This window comes from Artemia franciscana, chromosome 1 (assembly GCF_032884065.1).
Source record: "Artemia franciscana chromosome 1, ASM3288406v1, whole genome shotgun sequence".
NCBI classification, from domain to species: Eukaryota; Metazoa; Arthropoda; class Branchiopoda; order Anostraca; family Artemiidae; genus Artemia; species Artemia franciscana.
In genome coordinates, this window is record NC_088863.1 from 24,393,982 (window position 1) to 24,416,230 (window position 22,249).

General features: G+C 35.0%; 1 protein-coding gene across 2 annotated transcripts in view; it reads right to left on the minus strand.

The window, feature by feature from the left end:
- Nucleotides 1–1,170: 1,170 nt before the first annotated feature.
- The window catches only part of LOC136027253 (heterogeneous nuclear ribonucleoprotein 27C-like), a 50,013-nt gene continuing 28,934 nt past the window's right edge, over nt 1,171–22,249 (minus strand). For both annotated transcript variants that reach the window (XM_065704336.1, XM_065704328.1), the window contains exons 6-11: nt 13,960–14,128; nt 9,495–9,614; nt 8,274–8,348; nt 7,688–7,893; nt 5,696–5,831; nt 1,171–1,380 (exon numbers count right to left, since the gene is read on the minus strand). In XM_065704336.1, the coding sequence (XP_065560408.1) occupies nt 1,253–1,380; nt 5,696–5,831; nt 7,688–7,893; nt 8,274–8,348; nt 9,495–9,614; nt 13,960–14,128 (834 nt within the window). In that variant the 3' untranslated portion in view covers nt 1,171–1,252. The remainder of the gene's footprint in view (nt 1,381–5,695; nt 5,832–7,687; nt 7,894–8,273; nt 8,349–9,494; nt 9,615–13,959; nt 14,129–22,249) is intronic.

Consider the following 22,249-nt stretch of genomic DNA (forward strand, 5'->3'; position numbering starts at 1 on the left):
AAAGGTTGTTTTTTTTTAAATTTAATTAATTAAAAAGGTCACTGTATGCTGAGCATTTTCGCCAAATCCAAGTTATCACTTCAGCGTTCATGTCGTTATCAGGTGGCGGGATAAACACAAGAGCTCATTGGGGTATTCACGTCATAACTTAGCGCTGTTTTTGAAGACGGGGACTTAAAACCTTCTATTTGGGGTTTTAGACTCTTAAAAAGTTATTTGGCTTTATTAGAATTTTCTCTCTGGCGTTTCAGCCCTCTTTGGACAAAAATTGGTGTTTGGTGACACACAATGGAAGAAAACACCACTTTGTTGTGGCATGGTCTCTTTTGTTACTTAAAAATAGTACTGGATATACCAATTTACTTATTAATGACTCCTCTCCCAACATTCTACGACCACTGGTTCGGCATGATCACCCCAAGAAAAAAAGAACGGAAAACAGGAGACATCATTGTTTCCCATTAAAACAAATGATTTTCCTTGTTTTTCAAGGTAGGAGGGGGTACAGTTCTACCAATTAAATTTTTGACCATGTTGATTCAAATAATGCAAATTTTGTTTCCACCCAATTCCATTGTAAGGAGTTTCTAGTTCTTTTTCAAAATTCCTATAAATTTGTTTTCACAATAGACTGTTACTATTGAACTTAGTCAAATAATCGAAATAAAATTCCTTAATTAGCGTCAAATGACGATTTTTTCAAACTAGACCTTTTTTCAAAATACATTTTTAAACTTTCTTAAATACGGGCTGTGGTAGGCCTCGGTTGCCACGGCTCGGGAGAAGTCACACCTGGAGAATTGCTCACTTTGATCCAATTTTCCACTTTGATTCGGCTTTTTTTGTTTATATTTGAGTAGGGAGGGGGCGTTGTAATTAATTTTACCCCGGACACCACTAACCCTGGGAATGGCTGTTCCCAGGCACCAAACCACTCAGGCCTTGCATCTCTATTAAAAACTCTAAAAGTTTTATTTATTCTAGGCTTAGTGTCGTACCAAGTGTTATCTGTTCTATCAAGCGTGGATGTGAGAAATTAGCTTAAAAGCTTTAATCAGATTACAAAGAAATTAACTTGGTCTCAATACTTCCATGGGAAGGGTAAACGACAAGGAGTTTTATAGTTTTAATTTGTAGTCTTAAAATCTATAAATATGTCTACATCCAACATTAATAAAATGATAATTTTATTGTTTTCATAATAAAAGAGTGCAAATAGCTGTTTCAAGTACATGAAAGTCAAACATGCTATTTAAGCAGTTCTTCTGTATGGATGGTATCCCTGGCTTTGTGCGGGGTTCGAATAAGAGCCCCCTCGTTGAGGTCCAGGACCGCCTGAGGATGGAGGACCACCTGCGGCAGCGTCTGAAGATCCATAGCCTACAAAAGAAAAATAATAATTTCAGATTTGCAACCTTATTCGTAAAAAGCAGTTGAGAATAAGCAAGAATACCCAGAACAATCGTAGTCAAAATTTACAAACAAATGCTTTAAGGTCCATTCGCAATGACATTCAACTGCTGCAAGATTTAACTAGTACTAATTTCAGCCACAAGAATTTGTCAGCCAATCAAAAATTCTAGGAAAAATCTGATTGGATCAAATTAGCGCTAGCTAAATGTAAAGCTATACCCTAAACATCAATATCTCAGGCCTAAATTTAATTGGCATTGGTCATTAATAAAAACAATTTCTTGGTTATGTCTAGGAAAGCCTAGAATTCGGTTGTTTCCAACCAGATTAATAACATATTCAATATATTTTCTTTGGCTTGGTAAAGTACTTTGAGTTGAATACAAAGGGAAATCGTAAAGGGTCATCTAAATAGAGTATTGAGTTGCGTCCCAGAAGCCAATTATAATTAATTATAGAAGCCAACTATCATTAACTACCTTCATCCTAGACAGGCTCATAACTGACCCTATGTTTACAAAAAATGAAAAAGGGTAACATTTTAGTTCTTTCCGCAATTATAATAGCTTTTTTACCTAGTGCGTCAGAATAAACAAATAATCAATCATCACCGAAAGTGTGGTTTTTTCTAACTTTCATTTCATACCAGTCCGGATGCAATTAGTAATAACTTTTTTACCCAGTGTGTCAGATTATAAATAATCAATCATCACCAAAAGTGTGATTTTTTCTAGCTTTGATTTCATATCAGTCCGGATACAACTATTATTTCTCTTTGGATAGGACGAACAACTGACCTGGACTTTGCCAATAGAATCCATATCGGTTCCGGACCCCAATCTAGTATTTAGTTGAAGGACATGCAATGAAAAGCAAGAGAGCTCACTATTTTTCGATCAAATAACACTCAAACAAGTTTGAGGAAACAGTTCGCCAAAGCCGATCTGTGCAAAATATTAAAAGGTCTTTGAGCCCTTAAAATCTTTGAAAATGCAAAAAAAAAAGAAAACCACGAGACCACAAACAGCAGACTATTTGGTTGAATCTAACCATACTTTTGACGATCCTTGGAAAAATCTAAGCTAGTTTTTTTCCATACTGTTGTTGGAGAAAATGAGCAATTTATCAAGACATTTCAAACGGGAATTTCCAAGAGCTTTTGTTTATTGCTCAGCTCAGAGTATGTGTAACCTATAATACGGTAAACGGGCACCAGCATTAACAACATAACTGTAAAAAATAAAACACAAAATAAAACAAATGTACAAAAACATCCCTCTATGATGTTTCTGCACCACACTAGCGACAAAAGAAAACAAGCACGAATACAAATAGGAGACATTCCGCTGCTTCCCATGTTTGAAAGTGATTTTCCTTGTTGGTCAAAATGGGGGACTGGAAATCTCTGAAAAGGGTTTTTCAATCCAATCCAAGTTTCCACTTCAATCCAATGCTTTCAGGGATTTTAGGCTATTTTTTTCAAAATTCCCATAAATATCTGTTCACAACGAAATGTCATCATTAAGATTAATTGAAATAGTGGCTACCATTTCTCAATCACATTCAAATGGAAGATTTTTTTTTAAATGACGCTTTTGAAAACGTGTTCCTGATTTTTGATAACTGCGAGCCAGGCACGTACGCAGGGATTTTTTTTTCGGGGGGGGGGGGACCTTCGAAACAGCAGATATAAAATAGCACTTCTTTTTTATTTAGTAATACAAAAAGCATGTATATTGGAAAATACAGATTAACTTTCATCTGTAGTATTGTAGCGGATAGGAGGAAGAAAACTGAAGCCTCAAAAGTACGTTTTAGGCTCAGGTTATGTTCATAGCGATTTAGAACCAGTGATTAATCTATTGTATCCCACTGGAAGGCAAATTTTACGGTTGACAGTGCAATATGGTACAGTGGAGGGTAGTTCTTCTATTGCAAAAACGTAGATTTTAATGAAAAATGATAGTTTCCAAAATTGATCCGTTAAAAGCTGTACTTTATCCTGAAAAGGGGGGATAAACGCCCTAATATCAAGGATAATTCTATTTTGTTGTGGAAAGCGAACCTTCTTTACGAAAAAAATATAACAGTACAATTGCTAATTACTTCAAAGAGGGTAAAAAGTTAGACAGAAAATGGGTTAATAATTGGGCAGTGACTTGACCGAATAATTACATGCTGTGAAATTCCCCCAAAAAAGGCTTCACACATGTATCTAGATTCTTAATAAATGTCCTACTTTTGCCAGAAATTCCAAGAAACCATTGGGAAATTAAACATTTCACAAAATTTCAGGGGGGGCGGGCCCGAAGCCCCCCCCCCCTGCGTATGTGCCAGCTACGAGCCAGTGTTCGTTCTTTACTAAGTTGCCCCTCAGGGGGCAGCCTTAAATACGCTGCAAAAGACCTTCTTACCCTATTACTAAAAAACTGCAAGTATACTCTTTAAATTTGGAAATAAAACCCCAAAGCATGTGCGGCAATTCGGATGTATGATGATGATAATCTTATTCCTTATATGAAAGCTTTTTAAGGTATAGTTTTGAGTATTAGATAGTTTGACTAACCGTATTCAAAACTTCAAGCCATACAACAAACGAGGTTTTAACTCACTTTCCAGGGATATAATGAGAGTAAGGTTGAGATAAATAGGACACATTTTTCAGATGAAAGATTGCCAAAGAACATCCTTTTGGGCCATCCCCTGTAAGGCCAAACAAAGAGCAGGTTGTCCCAGAGTGGGATGGGAATAGGAGGCAAGAAAGGATTTAAAGGAAACTAGAATTCCTTGGGAGGGGGTGAACAGTGAAGCTTTAAATAGATTGGGATGGAAGATGAGCTAGTAGAGTTGTAATGGCCTCAGGCGGCTTGGTGCTGCATCGAGTTCTAAGCATTAGTAGCCTACACATATCGTCTGGTCTCCACTGTTTGTGTATATGCTACCTGAAGTGTAGAATCCTTACCACTATAATTACTCCGATAAAGACTGGGCCTTTGAAGATAAGTTTTGTTTTTTCAAGTTGATGGCAAGCCACTTGAACTTCTTCTACTCTAGTTTCATTGGTCCAAAGGTAGATTGTGAAGTCGAATGTTATGATCTGTGGCTGAAAGTCAGAATTTACTAACGCCACGGTGGAACTTGGAACCAAAGTAGGTTTTCGAACAAAAAAAGCAAAGAATTACTACGAATAGACCTTGACTGACATACCTCTGGCTAATGAGGGTGCGAGAGAGTTTGGTGACATTTTTAATATTCCTATTGTAAGACTTGATGCTAGTAGATGAAAGCTCGTCTATGACGAGTCTTTATTAGCTTTTATGAGCTCGATCTCAAAAGTGGAAACTGAAGAGATTCAGAGTGAAATAAAAATGTTAGAAACGATGTCATTCTTTTGTCTGAAGAACAGAGCTGTTGAGGCCCAGAAAGTGACACATCATTCATGGCTGCTCTGGCTGCTGTATGAGCAGTCCGTCTTTCAGTTTTAGCAATGGAAGTCCACTTTACAGTACACGAGTAGGAAATTACAGCCAATTATAAATGTTTCTGTGCAAATAAATTTTGCTATTTTTTTTTTAAAGGGCAGTAAATGAAATGACAGACAAAACGCAACAGTGATAGACACACGAAAAACCAAAAAGTCAAGCATGCACTGTCAAATTGCTTGAAACTGAGACTCGATTGCCAACAATGTTTGGTAATATTAAAGGCACCAATCCCCAGAAATTAAGGGGTGGAAAACCGAATTGTTTCTTTTTTCAAAATCAAGAGGAAGGGGGGGTCAGTTTTTTTTCAATCAAAATAGCAAAAAAGCCATTTTCCAGTGAAGAAGCCCATAATATGTATTTCTTAAAATTTAGCCCCCTTCCCTCCCCCAACTGACGCAACTAAGCAAGATTTGTAGTAAAAGTTCGTTAATAAAGATTGTTTCTGCATTTAGGATTATTTTGTCTATAACTGTTCTGCCGTTTTAATGTGGTTTTCTCGTTCCCAAGGAAAAATCTCACACTCTTGTAAAACTGTAGCTGTACGGTATTTAATAATCATTACTGATCAATGAAAATAAAAATCGAAACTTTTCTTAACATGTAATGGAAAAAGGCAAATTCCTGTCCTATTCTCACATCACATTTGTCTTTTCGTATTTAATAGGAAAAATATTTTGATAAAAAAAAGTAAAGGGATTTTGTCAGAAAAGCTCAAGGAAAACCCTGAAACGTTTGAGAACTTTAATAGCTCTTTCCTATATAGAAATTGTGATAAAACAGACAACTTCACAACTTACCACCAGGAGCAGGATAGCCTCCAGCAGGAGGTCCAGGATACTGAGGCATGCTAGCCCCGTATGGCGCAGGAGTAGATGTGTAGCCTGCAGAGGGCGTGGGTCCCGTTCCTGGTGCAGAGGCTGCTGGTGGGTACCCCTGTAAAGAAAAGGGTAATATTTGGTTCAAAAGATTGCAACAACAATATCTGGCCCGTCATAAAACTCAATTCAAAAGTATATCCTCGCCCTTACGTTCTCATTCTTTTTAACTAGCAATTTTGTTTCGCTTCAATGGATCAAAATCGCATCAATGAGCTACTTAGACAAATTTTACAGAATTTAAACCCGTATAAATCTATTAAAAATAATAATTTAGACTTTTTTCAATTTTAGTAAGACAAAAAAGATTGCATTCTTAACAATAGTGATTTAAACTATAGAAGTACAATAAAAGGTCAACAGATCCAGAGCCGCTCCCAGGGTTGGTAGCGCCCGGGGCAAAATTAGTTACTTCATCCCCTGCCGGCTGCAAAATAAAAAACAGAATTTCCAGCCACGGCAACCCTCAGCCGAGGCCCCTCTAGCCACGACACCCAGGGCAATTTTTCCCGATATCCCATTAAACGATCCACGATGTGTTACACATGCGACTAAATGGAATACAGAAATGATCAAGGGTGGAAGGATAAATTATTTACAAAAAAACTCGCTCTGTTCTGTCAAAATATTGTTATATATTTCAAAAATATTGCATACAAATAGGGTTTCTAACACGGCAACCATCACAGACACAAACAAATGTTTTAATGTTCAGAGAAATATTGGTTCACATTGGAATATTCATTTCGGATGAATGCGTACAAGTAGGAGCTTAAAAAGTGAAAAATAAAAGCAAATTAGCGATCAAAGCACAATTAAAATCGAAGCAAATTCACAAATTACCACGTGGAGCCCTAGGGTTATAATGGTTCACAACGAACTTTGCTGCATACGTAAGTGTCGTCTGTTGAGTTTGTCATGAAGATCCAAACCATCCCTCAAATACCAAACTATAGCATTAAAGAATTGCCATACTAGATTGAATATCATAGGCAGAACAATACGAATGAATGTGGATTGGCCGTTTAATATACACATACTGATATTTATTCCTTAAAGTCTTAATTATTTTTGATTTACTAAAAATTAAAACTTTTAAAATGTATTTTGTCTTCAGTAACGTGGAAATTATGTCCTAGTATTCAGAAGACATGTGATGTATTCAGATTATTCAGATAATTATAGTATTCACATTTATAGTATTCAGATGATGAGCCTTACTCATCTTGATTCCTGCTCGTTTTGAGTGTAAATGGATTATTTAGTAATTTTATTCGTTTTGGGTTTCATTTATTTATGGCGATTCGTTATAGTTCCACACTTGGAAAAATATTTGACTTTATTTATGCTCATTTTCGGTTTAATAGAGCTTCACATTTTCTTGAAAAACTTATTTTGTGGAAACGGTTTTTAAATTGATCATGTCTAAGAATGGAAGGAAGGCCTTCGTTTCATTTCTGCTCATTTTTGGATGCCAAGAAAGTACCTGGATTTAAGCCGGTGTTTGACAGCGGACGTGCTACAGCAAATTTTTTGCTGGATTTTTTTGTATTATTTTTTTACCGTTCAAAACAATATTTTCCACTGTCAGCACCTTTCTTTTACTTTGAAAATAGTGAGCTTCAATCTAATGAAGTTCCAACTGGAAGTGGTATATTATTTTGAATAAAATTTGGTTCGGTAGTTAAACTCAATTCTCACACACTGACCCCTTTTCAATTATGTATTGTCGTGGCTACAGGATATTTCTTCGATATTGGGCCACTATTAAGTTATCATGGCATCAGTAAAGGAAGCAGCTCTTTCCCTTTCGAGTGTTATCTTAAGTACAAAAAAAACTTGATATCCCATTACCTCCGTGACTGAGGAATATGATTAGACAAAAAAAAAAAATAATTAAAAATAAATAATTACCTGTGCTGGAGGGTAGCCTTGTGTTGGAACTGGGCCAGCCTGAGGATATCCTGAGACCGGAGCGGGTGCACCCGGTGGATAGACAGGAGCAGGTCCTCCAGCAGCAGGAGGATAACCAGCCATTGGTGGATAGCTTGGATATGCGGCTGCGTACGGATCAGTAGCGGCAGCTGGCGGTGCAGCACCACTTGGGGCACTGGTCGGGGCTAAAAAATGAATAAGTGAAAAATAAAATTAGGCGCACTAAATTTACTTAAAATTAAATTGAACTTTTAAACGGTAAATAATCGAGATCCTCTATAATTATATTTTTTTAGCAATACATTTTACATGGCTTAAAAGGGAGATCAATATAACTAGAAGAACGAAAACCCAGTGTAAGTGAGAGAGAGAGAAGAGAGAGAGAGGAGAGAGAGGAGAGAGAGAGAGAGAGAGAGAGAGAGAGAGAGAGAGAGAGAGAGAGAGAGAGAGAGAAGAAAGAGAGACAAAATAAGATAGAAGAAAGAAAAAAAGAGAGCCAAAATAAGATAGACGAAAGAGAAAAAGAGAGAAAACAAAGAGAGAAAAGAGAAGAGAGAGAGTTTACCTGGAGTCGGGCCAGCCGGAGGCCCAGCTGGAGCACCAGCAGGAGCGCCTGCTTGAGGCCAACCATAACCAGGTCCTAGAAAAAATACAACAATTGAATAAAAAGATGATTGACATATAGATACATCGTACATATTAGAGGCTGGGACACCTATTCTCCCTTCCTAAGATAAACTTCGTAAAAAAAAAAAAACATTTTCTGTATCCAGAAATCTAATAAATAAACATAATAAAACATGGTTCGTTCCCTAGAGGCTTACTAACATAAACCAATTACACCATTTCAACAGAAATTTGATCCTAATACACTACAATACATTATGGAAATAAGCAAAGAAAAAATCATATAAAGTCAAATTTAAATGCAAATACAGAACTAACACATAGAGGGAAGGAGTGATTTCACGAAAGTAGCCCCCATCCCTAATCCAGACATTTTGCTGTTATTGTGAAACTATTAGGATTGATAAAAAAAAAAAGACAGCAGAATATTTCAAGACCATTTCTGAATTGATGACATGAAATTCCCCATAGCTGATATTGCCGATCCTTATCTATGGACATCAAAGCCATCCTACTTTTAATAGTTTAAAAAAATAAAATTCAAAAACAGAATGAAAAAAGATTCGGGCACAAGAGAACCATAAATTTTGGATCTAAATTTGTCAGACTTCCACGTTTTTGCAATCTATACATACATATATTAGCGATTCCTTTTACTATTTCTGTTATTCCTTCAATTTGTTTTTTATACATCTTTCTTCATTCAGACTAAGGATTTCAAGCAAGTATAAGTCCTAATAATCTATGTTGATATTGTTAAAGTTCTTTCGACTTTTAAGGCTTCAAAATCTTAAACGAAGATAAATAAAATCAACATGAAGAGTAAATTATTAATTTATAAGGAAATTAAATTTCTATAATTTCTAATAGAAAAGTGAATTTCTATAATTTATACATAGATCTTATTATGATATCTTCTATTATTTCTGTCATATATTTCATTCCTATAATTTATAGAGAAATATCTTCATTATCTCTTTGTTCCTTTAATTAGTTTCTTATAAACATTTCTATTCATTCGGACTATGGACTTTCAGCAAGAATACAGCAAGCATATATAACAATCTTAATAATCTAAGATGTAATCTTTAAAGCTCTTCCAAGCACTATGGCTTCAAAATCTTAAACGATGAGAAATAAAACTGATATAAAGAATTACCATAAGGCCCCGGATATCCATATGCAGGAGGTTGGCCATAGCCAGTCGGCGCATACCCGCCGTACCCTGCTCCATATGCTGTTTGTGGAGGGTAGCCACCATAAGGTCCAGGGGCATATCCTAAAGTAAAAAGAAAATCTTTAAAACAAACTTTTTTAAGACAAAAGGGACACATAAAACAGTCACACAACCCACGTGGTCATATGGGGAAAACATGTTTTCTGTCAACTTTTTTTATTTACGTTTACAAGGCATGAACAGTACCTCGAGAGCGTTTACGAAGAACGATGTTTTTCAGATTTCTACGCCTAGTAAGTCTCCGTTTTGATTATCTATGCAACGATACCAGAGGATGTTTAATGTTATGGCATATCTAAAACCATAACTGGACCTCTTAGTCATGCTATGGTGACAGCTGGAATCCTTCCCCCCTCCGAGAGTTCGGGTAAAGCAAGGGCAGTGCAAAAGCAATCCAGTGATTGTAGTTCTTACTTACTGCCAAGTTCAGAGAATGTCAGACAATTTCTAGGTGAGCACTATAACCTTTCAAGCCAACCTCTAAAGAGATCAGTATATAATCTTCAACACATGCTATCATTAGGGATTAACCAATATACTAGTAGGGTATTTCCTATTTTCTTGTTTATAAAGGGGTATTAACTATCCAAAAAATGGATGACTGAAAACAATATGCTGGCCTGTGATTGGCCAAAGCACGAAATCGACCACCAATAGCAAACGGTGTATCTTGTGTTAGGGTTCACTCAAATCTACGACAATTAATGTTGACAATTAAAGGGGAATTGTAGAGGATGTGAAACTCCAGCATCCCTTAATTAAAACATTTTCTATTCAACTAAAATTGTGTGTAGACATAATACTTGTAGTTGGAGACAGGAAGGAGCATAGGTGCACACAGGTCTAGGTCACGATTCAGCAATAACAAATTCCGATGACCGAACGACCATTTTTACAGACTGATTTGGGTGATATTGCTATTCAGCAAATGAAAGCTATAACAAATAAGCATCAACTGTGCTTTTGAATTTAATTCTCCCAACACTGACTAGTTTTTATTTATTTTTTACATTGAATACAAATGTACAAATGTTTAACTGTTATACGAGCCACTATTACCAAATATCAGAAGGGAGTACCATTTTCATAGCCCCTAACCAAATCTAAATAGGAAATAACTCACCAATTATTGAAAAACTTATATAAGATTCGAACCCAGGCGCTGCTTCTTGGTGCTAGGTTTACCCCTCCCCCCAGAAAATTCTCCCCCTTCCTCCACAGAAAATTTCCTCATATGAAAAATTGAGCAGCTAAACAGGAAGTATGACCAAAAATAATGGAGAAGAGGAGTTTTGGAATATTCCACCTATATTACAAAATATTAGGCTAGATTTATAGTGTAGAATGTCCAATAATATTTTTTTTTATTATTTTTTTTTTGAATTTTTGGAAGCTGCGTTATCATAGCAGGGTAACATAAAAATTAAAGAGAATAATTTGGATATACAAAATTAGTGGTAACTGTAGAATAGCCCTAATGATGAAAACCCACAAAGATGACAGGCTGAGACTGAGAAGTACGAGAAATTACTTCCCAGGCACATGGTCTGGTAGTGACCAGAAGCCCCACTAGCCAAAACGCTTGGGGGTTGGGCAATGGATTTTAACGACCGGATGATCCTTTATACCGACTGAGTTGGGTAATATTGTTAAACATTACTCTAGTTGTTCTTAAAAAAAGAAAAAAAAAAGAAAAAAGAAGAAGACTGGCTGAAAACATTAACGGACATGCATCCCTTCTCCTAACATACATGATGCATTTGCCGACAACTACATCAGAAGATACCCGTTCCGCCTTTGTGATCAAGAATGCATCCACTACGGGTACATCGGAAAGTTTTCTTGTCAGAAAGAGGGTATTTTTTCTCACCTTTGAATAAAAGGGGCTTAATAAGGGACATAGTTTGATTTAAGTGACAAAAAAACAAACTCTGAGTCAGAACTAACAAATTTAATTTTGAAAGAGCTCCTTATTTCAAATAAGCAAGCAATAGTTTAAGTAAAGAAAGTTTTAAAAAAGGCTGGGTATCGTTCACTGTTCACCAAAAAGGGTTGGGTATTTTCCACTAGGCGTATATCAGAAGGTTTTTCCGTCGAAAGTGGCTTTACTTGTATGGACTGCGTAACTTTTCAGGAAGGAATGCGCAGTCGTGCGGCATTGCTCTTTCCACAACTGGAAAACTAAATACATAATTTTTGGTACTTTTAAATCGATTGGCTACCTGAAAAATTTCCAAGCGATAGTAACTGGGTCTTCCCCAGGGCGACATCTTAGATTGGCGCAACAAAATGGCAGAAAACGCCACTTTCCTGTGGAACAATCTTTTAAGTTATTTTAAAAGGGCTTTAAATTTTTGATTAACGTTCTAATGAGCCCTCTCCTGATCTTCTAGGACTGCCAGTTTGATACGATCACTCCTGAGAAAAAAAAAAAAAAAAAAAAAAAAAAAAAAAAAAAAAAAAAAAAAAAAAAAAAAAAAAAAAAAATGCACCCATGGTCTTTCTTCTGGAACAAAATTGCTAATTTCACGTTTTTTGCAAGTAGGAGCTTCAAACCTCCACAGGCTATATGCTTAATATACTGGTGTCATTTTCACTCAGATTACTTGCCTTTTGGTGGTGTTTTCCCCATTTTTTTTTTAAATCAGGCAAATTTTCTAGGGGTCGTGGCGTTTGACGTGTAACATTAAACCCAACTTTCTATATTTGGAATCACCATAAAAAGGCAATTCTTTTGATGTATTAATTGCTCTAAAATTTTTATTTTTTTTTGAGTTTTGGCAACTATTGATTTGAGTCACTCCTTATCTTCAGTTCATTACCACGAACTGATTGATCCAAAAGCATATGCTCTATATATTTTTTGGGAAAATAGGCAGAATATTCCAGAATCCGTATTTTCTTCGTTCCTTTTCTTTGTCTTCCTTTCCCCTTGGCTGCTAATTTTTACACGTGGGGAGTATTTTCTGGGGGAAATAGGTCAGACCCCTTCTTTCATGTTCGTAAGGGCGTGTTACAACTTATTCGGCTCCATGGGGCTAAGGGGGAGGTGGACATCTCCCCCCTCAACATTTGGTACTTTCCTAAGCAAAATCTGTTAAGACATGACTAAGAGGGTCTACACAGTCTCAAGTTTAGACTCTGAGCTCTAGACTACCAAACATTCATTTTACATGGATTTCGACACAACAAAGCTTAGGTTGACTTTTACAGAAATTTTTAGACCAAATTATAATAACGAATCGAGCTGAATCCCAGCACAATAAAGCTTAGATGATATTAATAGAAATTTTTAGAGCAAATTATAATAACGAATCGAGCTGAATCCCAGCACAATAAAGCTTAGATGATATTAATAGAAATTTTTAGACCAAATTATAATAACGAATCGAGCTGAATCCCAGCACACTAAAGCTTAGATGATATTAATAGAAATTTTTAGAGCAAATTATAATAACAAATCGAGCTGAATCCCAGCACAATAAAGCTTAGATGATATTAATAGAAATTTTTAGACCAAATTATAATAACGAATCGAGCTGAATCCCAGCACAATAAAGCTTAGATGATATTAATAGAAATTTTTAGACTAAATCTTTATGATCAACTGAATTTTCCAAATACTTCCCTGATGCCCATTTATTTGTTGACAAAAAAAATTTGGAGGTTTTTTGACTGAAACACTAAAATTCAGCATGAGTTCGTAAGAAGACGTCGACATACTTTTGTAAGAAGACGTAGCACTGACTGACTCAGGGATTGCCATGATAAACTTAAAAAGCGTATTTAAAGAAACAACCCCTATTGCCTTTTAAAAGAAATAGAACAAATTATCAACAGACAGTGGTTTAGAGTCTGGTGAAAATACGAAAAATTAAACAGTAAAAATGCGAAGAAAAATAATTCAAGGCAATATTTGTTAAGGGGAGGGGAGAGTCCTTTGATTATTGGATTCATACCAAAACTTCTTATAGCAAGCATAGCTGGCAGTTGTTTGGCCTCAGAAGTTCAGCTTCTGAGGCCAAACGTTAGCATTTAAGCAGCATTATAAAGCTGCATCGAAAAACTGTTGATAAAGCTGGCATCAAGACTTTTTCACTTTCGATATAGCTTTACATTTAGGAATGCTAGATTAAACTGTATAATTTTATACGTGGCTCAAAAATTCCATGACACTTTGAGTACTAGAGAAAACAAAATACATTTCCTAAACAGTTTTTTTTTTTTTTTTAAATTTAAAATATCTTAAATTGGCCAAAACATTACTTTGAAAAGTTATTATGCAGACCGTGGGCGATAGAAAATTTTGATTGCAATATCAGATTCATTGAAAAAACTTGTATTTGGAGCAAAATGTAGCTTTCTCTGAAGAAAGTATGAAACATACCACCCTGAGGTCCATATCCAGGATATCCAGTAGGGCCTTGAGGGGCGCCCCCTTGATCATAGCCTTCGGGTCCCTTACCATACGAGGGACCACGGCGTTGACCACCTCCACCTTTGCCGCGTCTATCATCTTCATCTCGTCCTCGAGGCTCAGCCCTCTTCATCTCAACCTTGAAAATAAAAAATATAGTATGCGATGAGAACTCGATAAAATTTTCATCAATTTGGAGCTCTTCCAGAGGATTAATAAACTGGCGTTAAAAAAATTCCAAAAGAACTTAACATAAGCATATGAAATTTGTTTTTATCTAGACTACAATTTGAGCACACTGACAAATTTCAATGGCAAATAATCAAATTTCCCAGAAAATTAGATATTGCCGCGGGACGATAGAGATAATCTGCGTAAAGTTCTGTAAGTTCTGTCAGTGTGGAAATGGACTTCAAAGAGCTTTTCTCAAAAATGCTCACAAGAGGTTCTTAAGCCTGTTAAGTACGGTACTCTGGCCTCTTTAAATGACTTTTAATATCACTTTATCCCAAAAAAGAGTATATATTCTTATTGATAAATGACAGTAAAAAAAGGTTTGCATATTAGAGCCATATTCTTTTTCACCAAAAACGCTTTATACAAAGAAGACAGCGAAACGACTCGTTGTCTCCCTTAATAATGAAGAAAATGAAAAAAGAAATTACGCTTCAATAGCTCTCACAGAGCATAGAGGAAAAAGAAAGAAAGAAGAAAGAGAAAAAAAACAACAAAAGAACATTGACTCGCGAAGAAGTGATATAGGGATATAGGAGGAGATAGCGATGGGATTTACAAATCAAATTATAAATAAATTAACAATATATCCAATCTCCGCTACTTAGGCGGAAAGGACTATCTCTTTCAATTCCTTTTTATACATATATAGTGATGGTGATTCACTGCAAACTTTGTGTTCTTGCAAAAATTTTGAAAGGACAATTATTTATTTATTTGATGAATCCAAACAAGGAAAAAAACCTGTGTAATGTGGCTCTTGTTAATATAATCGTTTGGTAAACACGCTTAAATTATGTTAGGCAATGACCCATTTCAGCTAAAAGTACCGATCCATTTTTTTTTTGTCTTACTCATGGCCCATCTCCTCTATCTACTATGAAGCGAATTCCCCTTTACAGTTACTTTCAGAGAATAAATATTCGCTAGAGAAATTTTCCACAAGACACCTTATACGCAGTCACTCTTGCATTCTAAATCTCATTAAAATAGTTATGTATAAAAATTGTAAGTGGGATTATTATTGTTTTTTGGGAATCTTTTAACGAGATATTTGAGATGTTTCAAACTATTCCGAAAATTTCTAACTTATTTTTGCGTTTCCTTTAGCCTTTCTAAAAATTTGCTTATCCCTTTATCCCGTCTCCAAAATACTCGCTTTTCTTTCATAAATCATACCAAAGAGCCTTTGAATTTAGAAAGAATATTGCATGGAACTATCCCAACGCCTTTGAAACTTATTTCTCACTCTCTCTATCTGTAAGAAAAGAAAAGACATATGTCGCAGGGCCAAGTGCAGTAACTAATCCTGATCCTCATTAGCAGAGGCACTGTTGAACGCAGGGAAGGTTCAAACTTTGCATATCCATCTGGGAATACTCTAGAGCCCCAGAACACCCTACCACGTAGCCAATAAAACCATTGCTGTTTCTTAAGTTACAAATTCAAATAAGTAGTCAGCACCAACAAAAGAAGTTACAGGAACTTCCAAAGAGCAGCTTATCTTTCCATAAGTGTTTAGATGGTTTAAGTTACTTAGTGTTTAAGTGTTTAGTGTTCGTAAGTGTTTTAGTGTTAAGCACTTAGTGTTTAAGTTACTTATTCGAATCGTAGAGAGTACCTCACTGTCACCAACAAGGAAATGAATTAGTTTGATGCATTAAGTCCCACTATGAAAAAAAAAGTGAAACTTAAAGTAAATCACACATTATTTTACCTAATTAACAGTTAAGTACAGTAAATCTGTACGAAATAATCAAGACTATAGTCATTTGAAACAAAAATATACTTAAAGGAATTCTAAGAAACTTTTATGAAACGACAATTAATTAATTCCTCTTAAAGCTATTATCGCATTATAACACTTTTAAAGATATATACTTCTGAAATCATTAAGTATCTTATTGACTTAGTATAGCAACCTTGTTTTCACCAGTAAGGTAAAAAAGACGTTTTACAAGAACAAACACTAACAACCAAAGAAGCTCACAAAAAAGGCGTGGTTATATCGAAGCATATTGTATCTATCAAGAAAAACTAGCACATCTGTCATATACTAGAATTTCTTTTCAAGCTCATGTATTTATCATACATCATGTATTTATACAGTTTTACCAACCGTTTTCGTTCAACAATTTTTAACTTCTATTTCCCGTTTTATAAATTTGCAAACCGTCGGGCAAGATTGTACCCAGAATTTGTTTTTTTTTGAGGGGGGGGGGGTACATGAAAAAAACTTAAATGCATAGAAAAAATTCTATACATTTTGTTACATTTTTTACGATTCGGAAAAAAAAATTCAGAGGAGGGTCAAACCAATAACCCCCTCCCCTGGATACGACCATGGTAGGACGTGACGAAAAAGGAAAGGTTTGTTGTTTTCCTTTTTACTTTTAGAGAAAAATTCCTCCAAAAACTTTAGCTGAAACTCAGAAGATCTACTATAATTCAGAACACAGCTTACATGTCAGCAGAACTAGAAGATGTTCATAAGCCTGCCCGGACGCTGATTCAGAAACGAAAAAAAAGTGCCCTTGAGTTCTTGAACTAGCCCCTTCTATTCATTCGAACACATGATTCAATAGTAAAAATACGAAAAGCACTATTAGCAAATAGTACTATTAGCTCTATTCGCTCGAAGACATGATTCAATAGTGAAAATCAGAAAAGCGCTATTAGCAAACAAGAAGCACCTAATTATTTGTCCATCATCCAAAAAGATTTGTAAACTCTATAGTGTAACATTTGTTAAGTGTATTTTAACAAGTGACCCTTGATTATTTATCAATTTTTTATTGTAATACTAGCATAATTTAGCGTTCACTCAGAGTGTTACTATAGCTATTTAAATAAACGAATATGAACCGAAGCCCGATTTCAAAATCAAGAGCCTATAAAAGAAATTATGACAAGATGCTCCATTTTTATGTTGTTAAGATGCTCCATTATTAAGTTAGGGAGTGGGATAAGTTTTTATATGCGCGATTTAAGCATGAATTACTTTTCCTGCGTAAATTCACTCTTAAACAAATTAAATATTTATAATTACAAAAAATCAAAAGCAAAGTTTGAAACTTTCACTCAGGAAAAACTCTCCTTCCCAATACTTATTTAAATTCATCTTTTAGTGTTTTTCTATACTTCAAAACCTTTTTTTATTTCCACTCTCTCCACTATTTCGTTATTGCATGCCCCTTCTCTATATCTTTGGGATATACTAGGTGTGGTAGAAAATTAATGAGATTGCGATATTGCAAATGATCCCTGCATTGTTGGCTCTGAGACAGCATGTGTATCAGGACCCTTACATAGCTCAGTTCAAGTTGGTACTCCGTGCGTTAACTAAGTGATTTGTGAGACTGTGATGAATGAAGTTGTGTTTTCATTGTACGTCACGGAATAGCCCAATATTAACTCTAAAAAACAGAATGTTAGTATCAATAGATGCATCAAAGAATTAGATTTTTATGCCGACTCCAAATATACAAGATTCATTAAGTTTAATGTTACCCATCAAAAGCTACGAACCTGAGAAGATTTGCCTAATTTTTTGAAAAGGGGGAAAATATCCCCCAAAAGTCAAGGAATCTATAAAAATTACACCACCAGATTCAACGTACAAGAGAACCCTACAGTAGAGGTTTCAAGCTCCGGTATTCAAAAATGTGTAATTTTGTATTTTTTGCCCGAGGAACGATCACGAATACGTGTTTATTTGTTTTTTCCAAGGGATGATCGTATCAAACCAATGGTCCTATAATAACGGGAGAGGGCTCATTCAAACGGTGATTAAAATTCTAGTACCATTTTTAACTGACCAAAATTATTGGCCGTCATTTCGGGAATTAAGAAACCATCCAAAACGTTGTAACAGATATGCTGAAGACCATAACGGTTGAAGATTTCCAGTGCTGCTACGAACAGTGGGAATTACGTCCCCATCGATGTGTAGCTACCCAAGGGAACACCTCGTAGATATTTCACAAGTGCTCCCCAAATAGGATGAGAACTTCTGGGATGAAAATTTTACTTGTGTTGTTTGATTTATTTAGTGCGATAGATTTAATTATTGATAATCAGCAAAGAAGGTTTTTATTCAATACAGTTCTCTTTTAGACTGGAAATTTTAATTTTAAAATACATAGATTATATCTACACGTAAGGGTCCATTTTCAGGTCTCTTCCCGGCCAACTACCAAGGCTTTAAAGTCAACCATTTTGTGATATTTTACTCTGGAAAAAACTCTGCTTCCCAATAATAAATTAAATTCATCTTTTTATGTCTTTTTTTATTTATTTCAATACTTTTCTTTTTTTAAATTTCTACCCTCAGTGTTGTTTCCCCTGTTGTATACCCCTTCTCTATATCTTTGATATAGATGTTTTAAACCCTAAATTTGTTTGTTTACTCAGCCCCGTGCAAGTTAACCCCTAAAGAGAAAATTTTACTTGTGTTTTATAATTTGTTTAGTACGATAGATTACATTATTGGTTGACAATCGGCAAAGACGGTTTATTCAATACGATTTTTTCTTTGAATTGGAACTCTTGATTTTAAAATATTTAGACTATACCTATATATTTATGATATATTTCTAGCTTCAACTTACACTGGGATTGAACCGCACCGAAAACTAAAGCCAACGGGTATAAACTGTTAGAAAAAAAGTATCGATCTTTTTTCATAGCGACCTTTTTTTCTCATAGCGATCTACGAGGCTAGTGACTATGGTGAGTTATTGGATTAGGATACTGGGTATGCAGAGATTTACGGTAGCAAAGGCAATATACCTAGAGGCGTTGAGACAGAAAAGTAAAGTAGGGTGGCCAGCGGAGATTAAGGATATCTTAGATAACTGTGGATTAGGAGAATGGTGGAATGACGGAAAGGGGGTTATGGGTATGGAGGAAATATTAATAAGGGAGGTACAAGAGATGTTGAAGCACCAAGAAATTCAGATATGGTGGACAAGTCTGGATCGTTCAGGGTCGTTACAATTTTATAGAGAGATAAAGGGTAGTTGGAGGGAGGAGGTATTTTGGAAGGTTGGGTTGAGTAGAAAGGATTTGAAGGCATATTTGGATTGGAGGGGAAATGGATTTTTGATTGGAGAGAAGATAAAGCATCAAGGGAGAAAAGGGGAGAAAATAGAATCTATTGCTTGCCCTATGTGTGGATCTCAGGATGAAAGTTTGATACATTTTTTTGTGTGAATGTGTCGAATTGAATGAATGGAGACGAGAGATGAATGGTAAAGAAAAATTGAAAGAGGTATGGATGGTAGATAGAATGAAAGAGACAAAATTTCTGAGTATTAAAAGGATAGCAAGGTTTGTCAGGATCGCAGCTGCACATCGTGAGGGTTTTCTTTAAATAGTGTTAATTTATTTTAGTTTAATTTGTTGTTTTTTTATGTAAATTTCTTATGGCCCACGGACTTTTTCTGGAATAAACTATTATTATTATTATGATTAATATCCAAGCACTAAAGCAGAAACTCCTATATTTATGAAAAAAGTAAAAAGAAAAGTAAAATTGTAACAAACTGATAAATATTTACTTGATTTTTGAATTAAAATCAAGTTGCTGGCATAAAGCCATCGCTAGCTGAAAAAAATAAAATCCAAAACAGATAGTCTGAGTTGGGTGTTACTGGGTTTGAACCCCTCCCCCGATATTCGTGTCTGACTAGTAAAAACGTAACAAAATACACAGAGAAATTTATATGCGTAACAAAATTGTTACCCCCCCCCCCGAACAGAAATCCTGGATTTAAATCCGAACAAACAAAAAATCCTTGGATAGGCGTTATCATTTTCAACCCATTAGAATACTCACTTTCCTACCAAAGAGATATTCAGACAGACAGGATAAACAATCTCCCAACTTGTTGGAAAAAAAAAGTTTGGCTGATCATTTTTCGATCCTCCTTTGACACATATGTAGTGTTTTTTTTTTTTTTTTTTTTTTTTTTTTTTTTTTTTTTTTTTTTTTTTTTTTTTTTTTTTTTTTTTTTTTTTTTTTTTTTTTTTTTTTTTTTTTTTTACAGAAAAAAATTCCATAGACCATGAGAAATGAAAAAATACTTATCGTGAGGTTGCTATAAATCATCCAAAGGTACTGAAAATTCTTTCCACAATGGAAAATGCACCTCCGATCATAAAACAATCCATTGTCGTTTAAAATATTCCTCATTTATAGTGTGGATATTATGCAGTTTTTACAGACTGGTCGCATCTGAACTTACCATAATGTTAATAAAATTACCATTATGTTAAAGGTAACAATTTTTTGTGATGTCCTGAAAACGAGACTAGACAAAACCAACCTAGACCGACCCATTAGTTAATTTTACTAAATGTATGAGAACATCATTAGTCCCAGTATTGGGAATCCAAAAAGAGAATACTGTAATAACTAGCTTAGTAATTTGGTTAAACTTTAGCGTAATTAGAAAACGGTTAACTCTACTTAAAACTAACTTATTAGGTCCAAAACCTAGCTTAAAATTTTCCAATAAAAAATTAACTAATTTATAACAAATAAAGTATGCATCAGCTATAAAGCAAAATATTTTCTATTTTCGTATATTACCAAAAGCTACCGATTTTCATGTCAATACAAGTTAATACGCCTTTAAAGGTTGTGTCTAGAATGTTATCCGTAAGGGGGGAGGGGCAGCTGCAGAAAGCATTTTTAGTTATGAAATAGCCGGAAAGAAGGTTTTACATTCCATTGTTATTTATTACTCGCAAGTACATCAGCGGTAATAGCATTACTGTACAGGTTTACTGGAACATAACCCGGGGAAAAACAATAGACAGGTGAAAGTTTCACATCAGCATTTCCAAAAAAAGCAATAACCAAACAATACATTTATAAACTACAACTATGCTAATGACTAAAAGAAGAAACCTACATGGTTGTCAAGTAATACGTATTAAGATTAGACTTGATAAGACGAAAAACAAAAATTGTAGAAAAGGGAATCCCAAAAAGAAAATTTTTCAGCGGGTGAAATGGCCAAAAAATTTCCTCGCTTGTAAAAGTTCATCCCTCTCCGATTCGGAGGGTATCCTCCGCTGTGTATAGATTTTGAGGCAAGATTCAATTTTCATCGCCTCACTGCAGCAGAGCCAATAAAACGTCCTAACTCACTAACTTGCGATAATCATGATTTAAAATCAATTGCATGATCCCAGGATAATCTTGTATGTTCTTTTTGCTCAGGTTGAGAAAAGACAGGGGAACAAAAACAAACTGAAGACTGAAGGGAAAAACTTCTTCATCGACGACAAAGTATATACTTATAAACAAAAGAAGCGTAATACTTAGAGGGGAAAAAGACTAAAATACGTATAATGAGTAAGAGGAGCGCAATACTAGTAGGTAATATAAGTGTATTATATTATATAATTATAATATATATATTATATTACAATATATTATATTATATTATATAAGTGTATATAAGTATTATTATGCAACATTAGTTTAGAATTGGAGGCAAAACTAAAGACACCGTATTCTTAAGGGGAAAAAACTTCTCTATCAGTAATAGGGTATAAACTATTACGTAATACAGGTGAACTTAATCCAACTTCTAATGTACGCTATAGATACTAGATTCTGTCCCTGCGGTGTCCTTTCAAATAGTATCATACTTGCCCTACATTTAGAATCAGAATGACTGGGCTTGAAAATGATCCAGTTCTACTGGCCTTGTAAAACTATGTTTAATAACGAAGCCATAACTTAAATAATAATTAATGAGAATGGATATAAGCTATTCTCATATAGCTATATATATATAAGCTAGTTTGAATGAACCTTTATATCGCTGAGCCCAAAACGAAAGAGAGAATCTAACATTTTTTGTTTCTTACAAAAACGAGATAAAGAGTGAGACAGATTTCTCCATTGTTTTTATCAAACAGGTCACACTGAAAGAGGAACATCTACTCCGTGCAACTAGAGAAGATTGGCTGAGATGCCTCAGCCAATCAGCCAGATAGGAAATGGCTC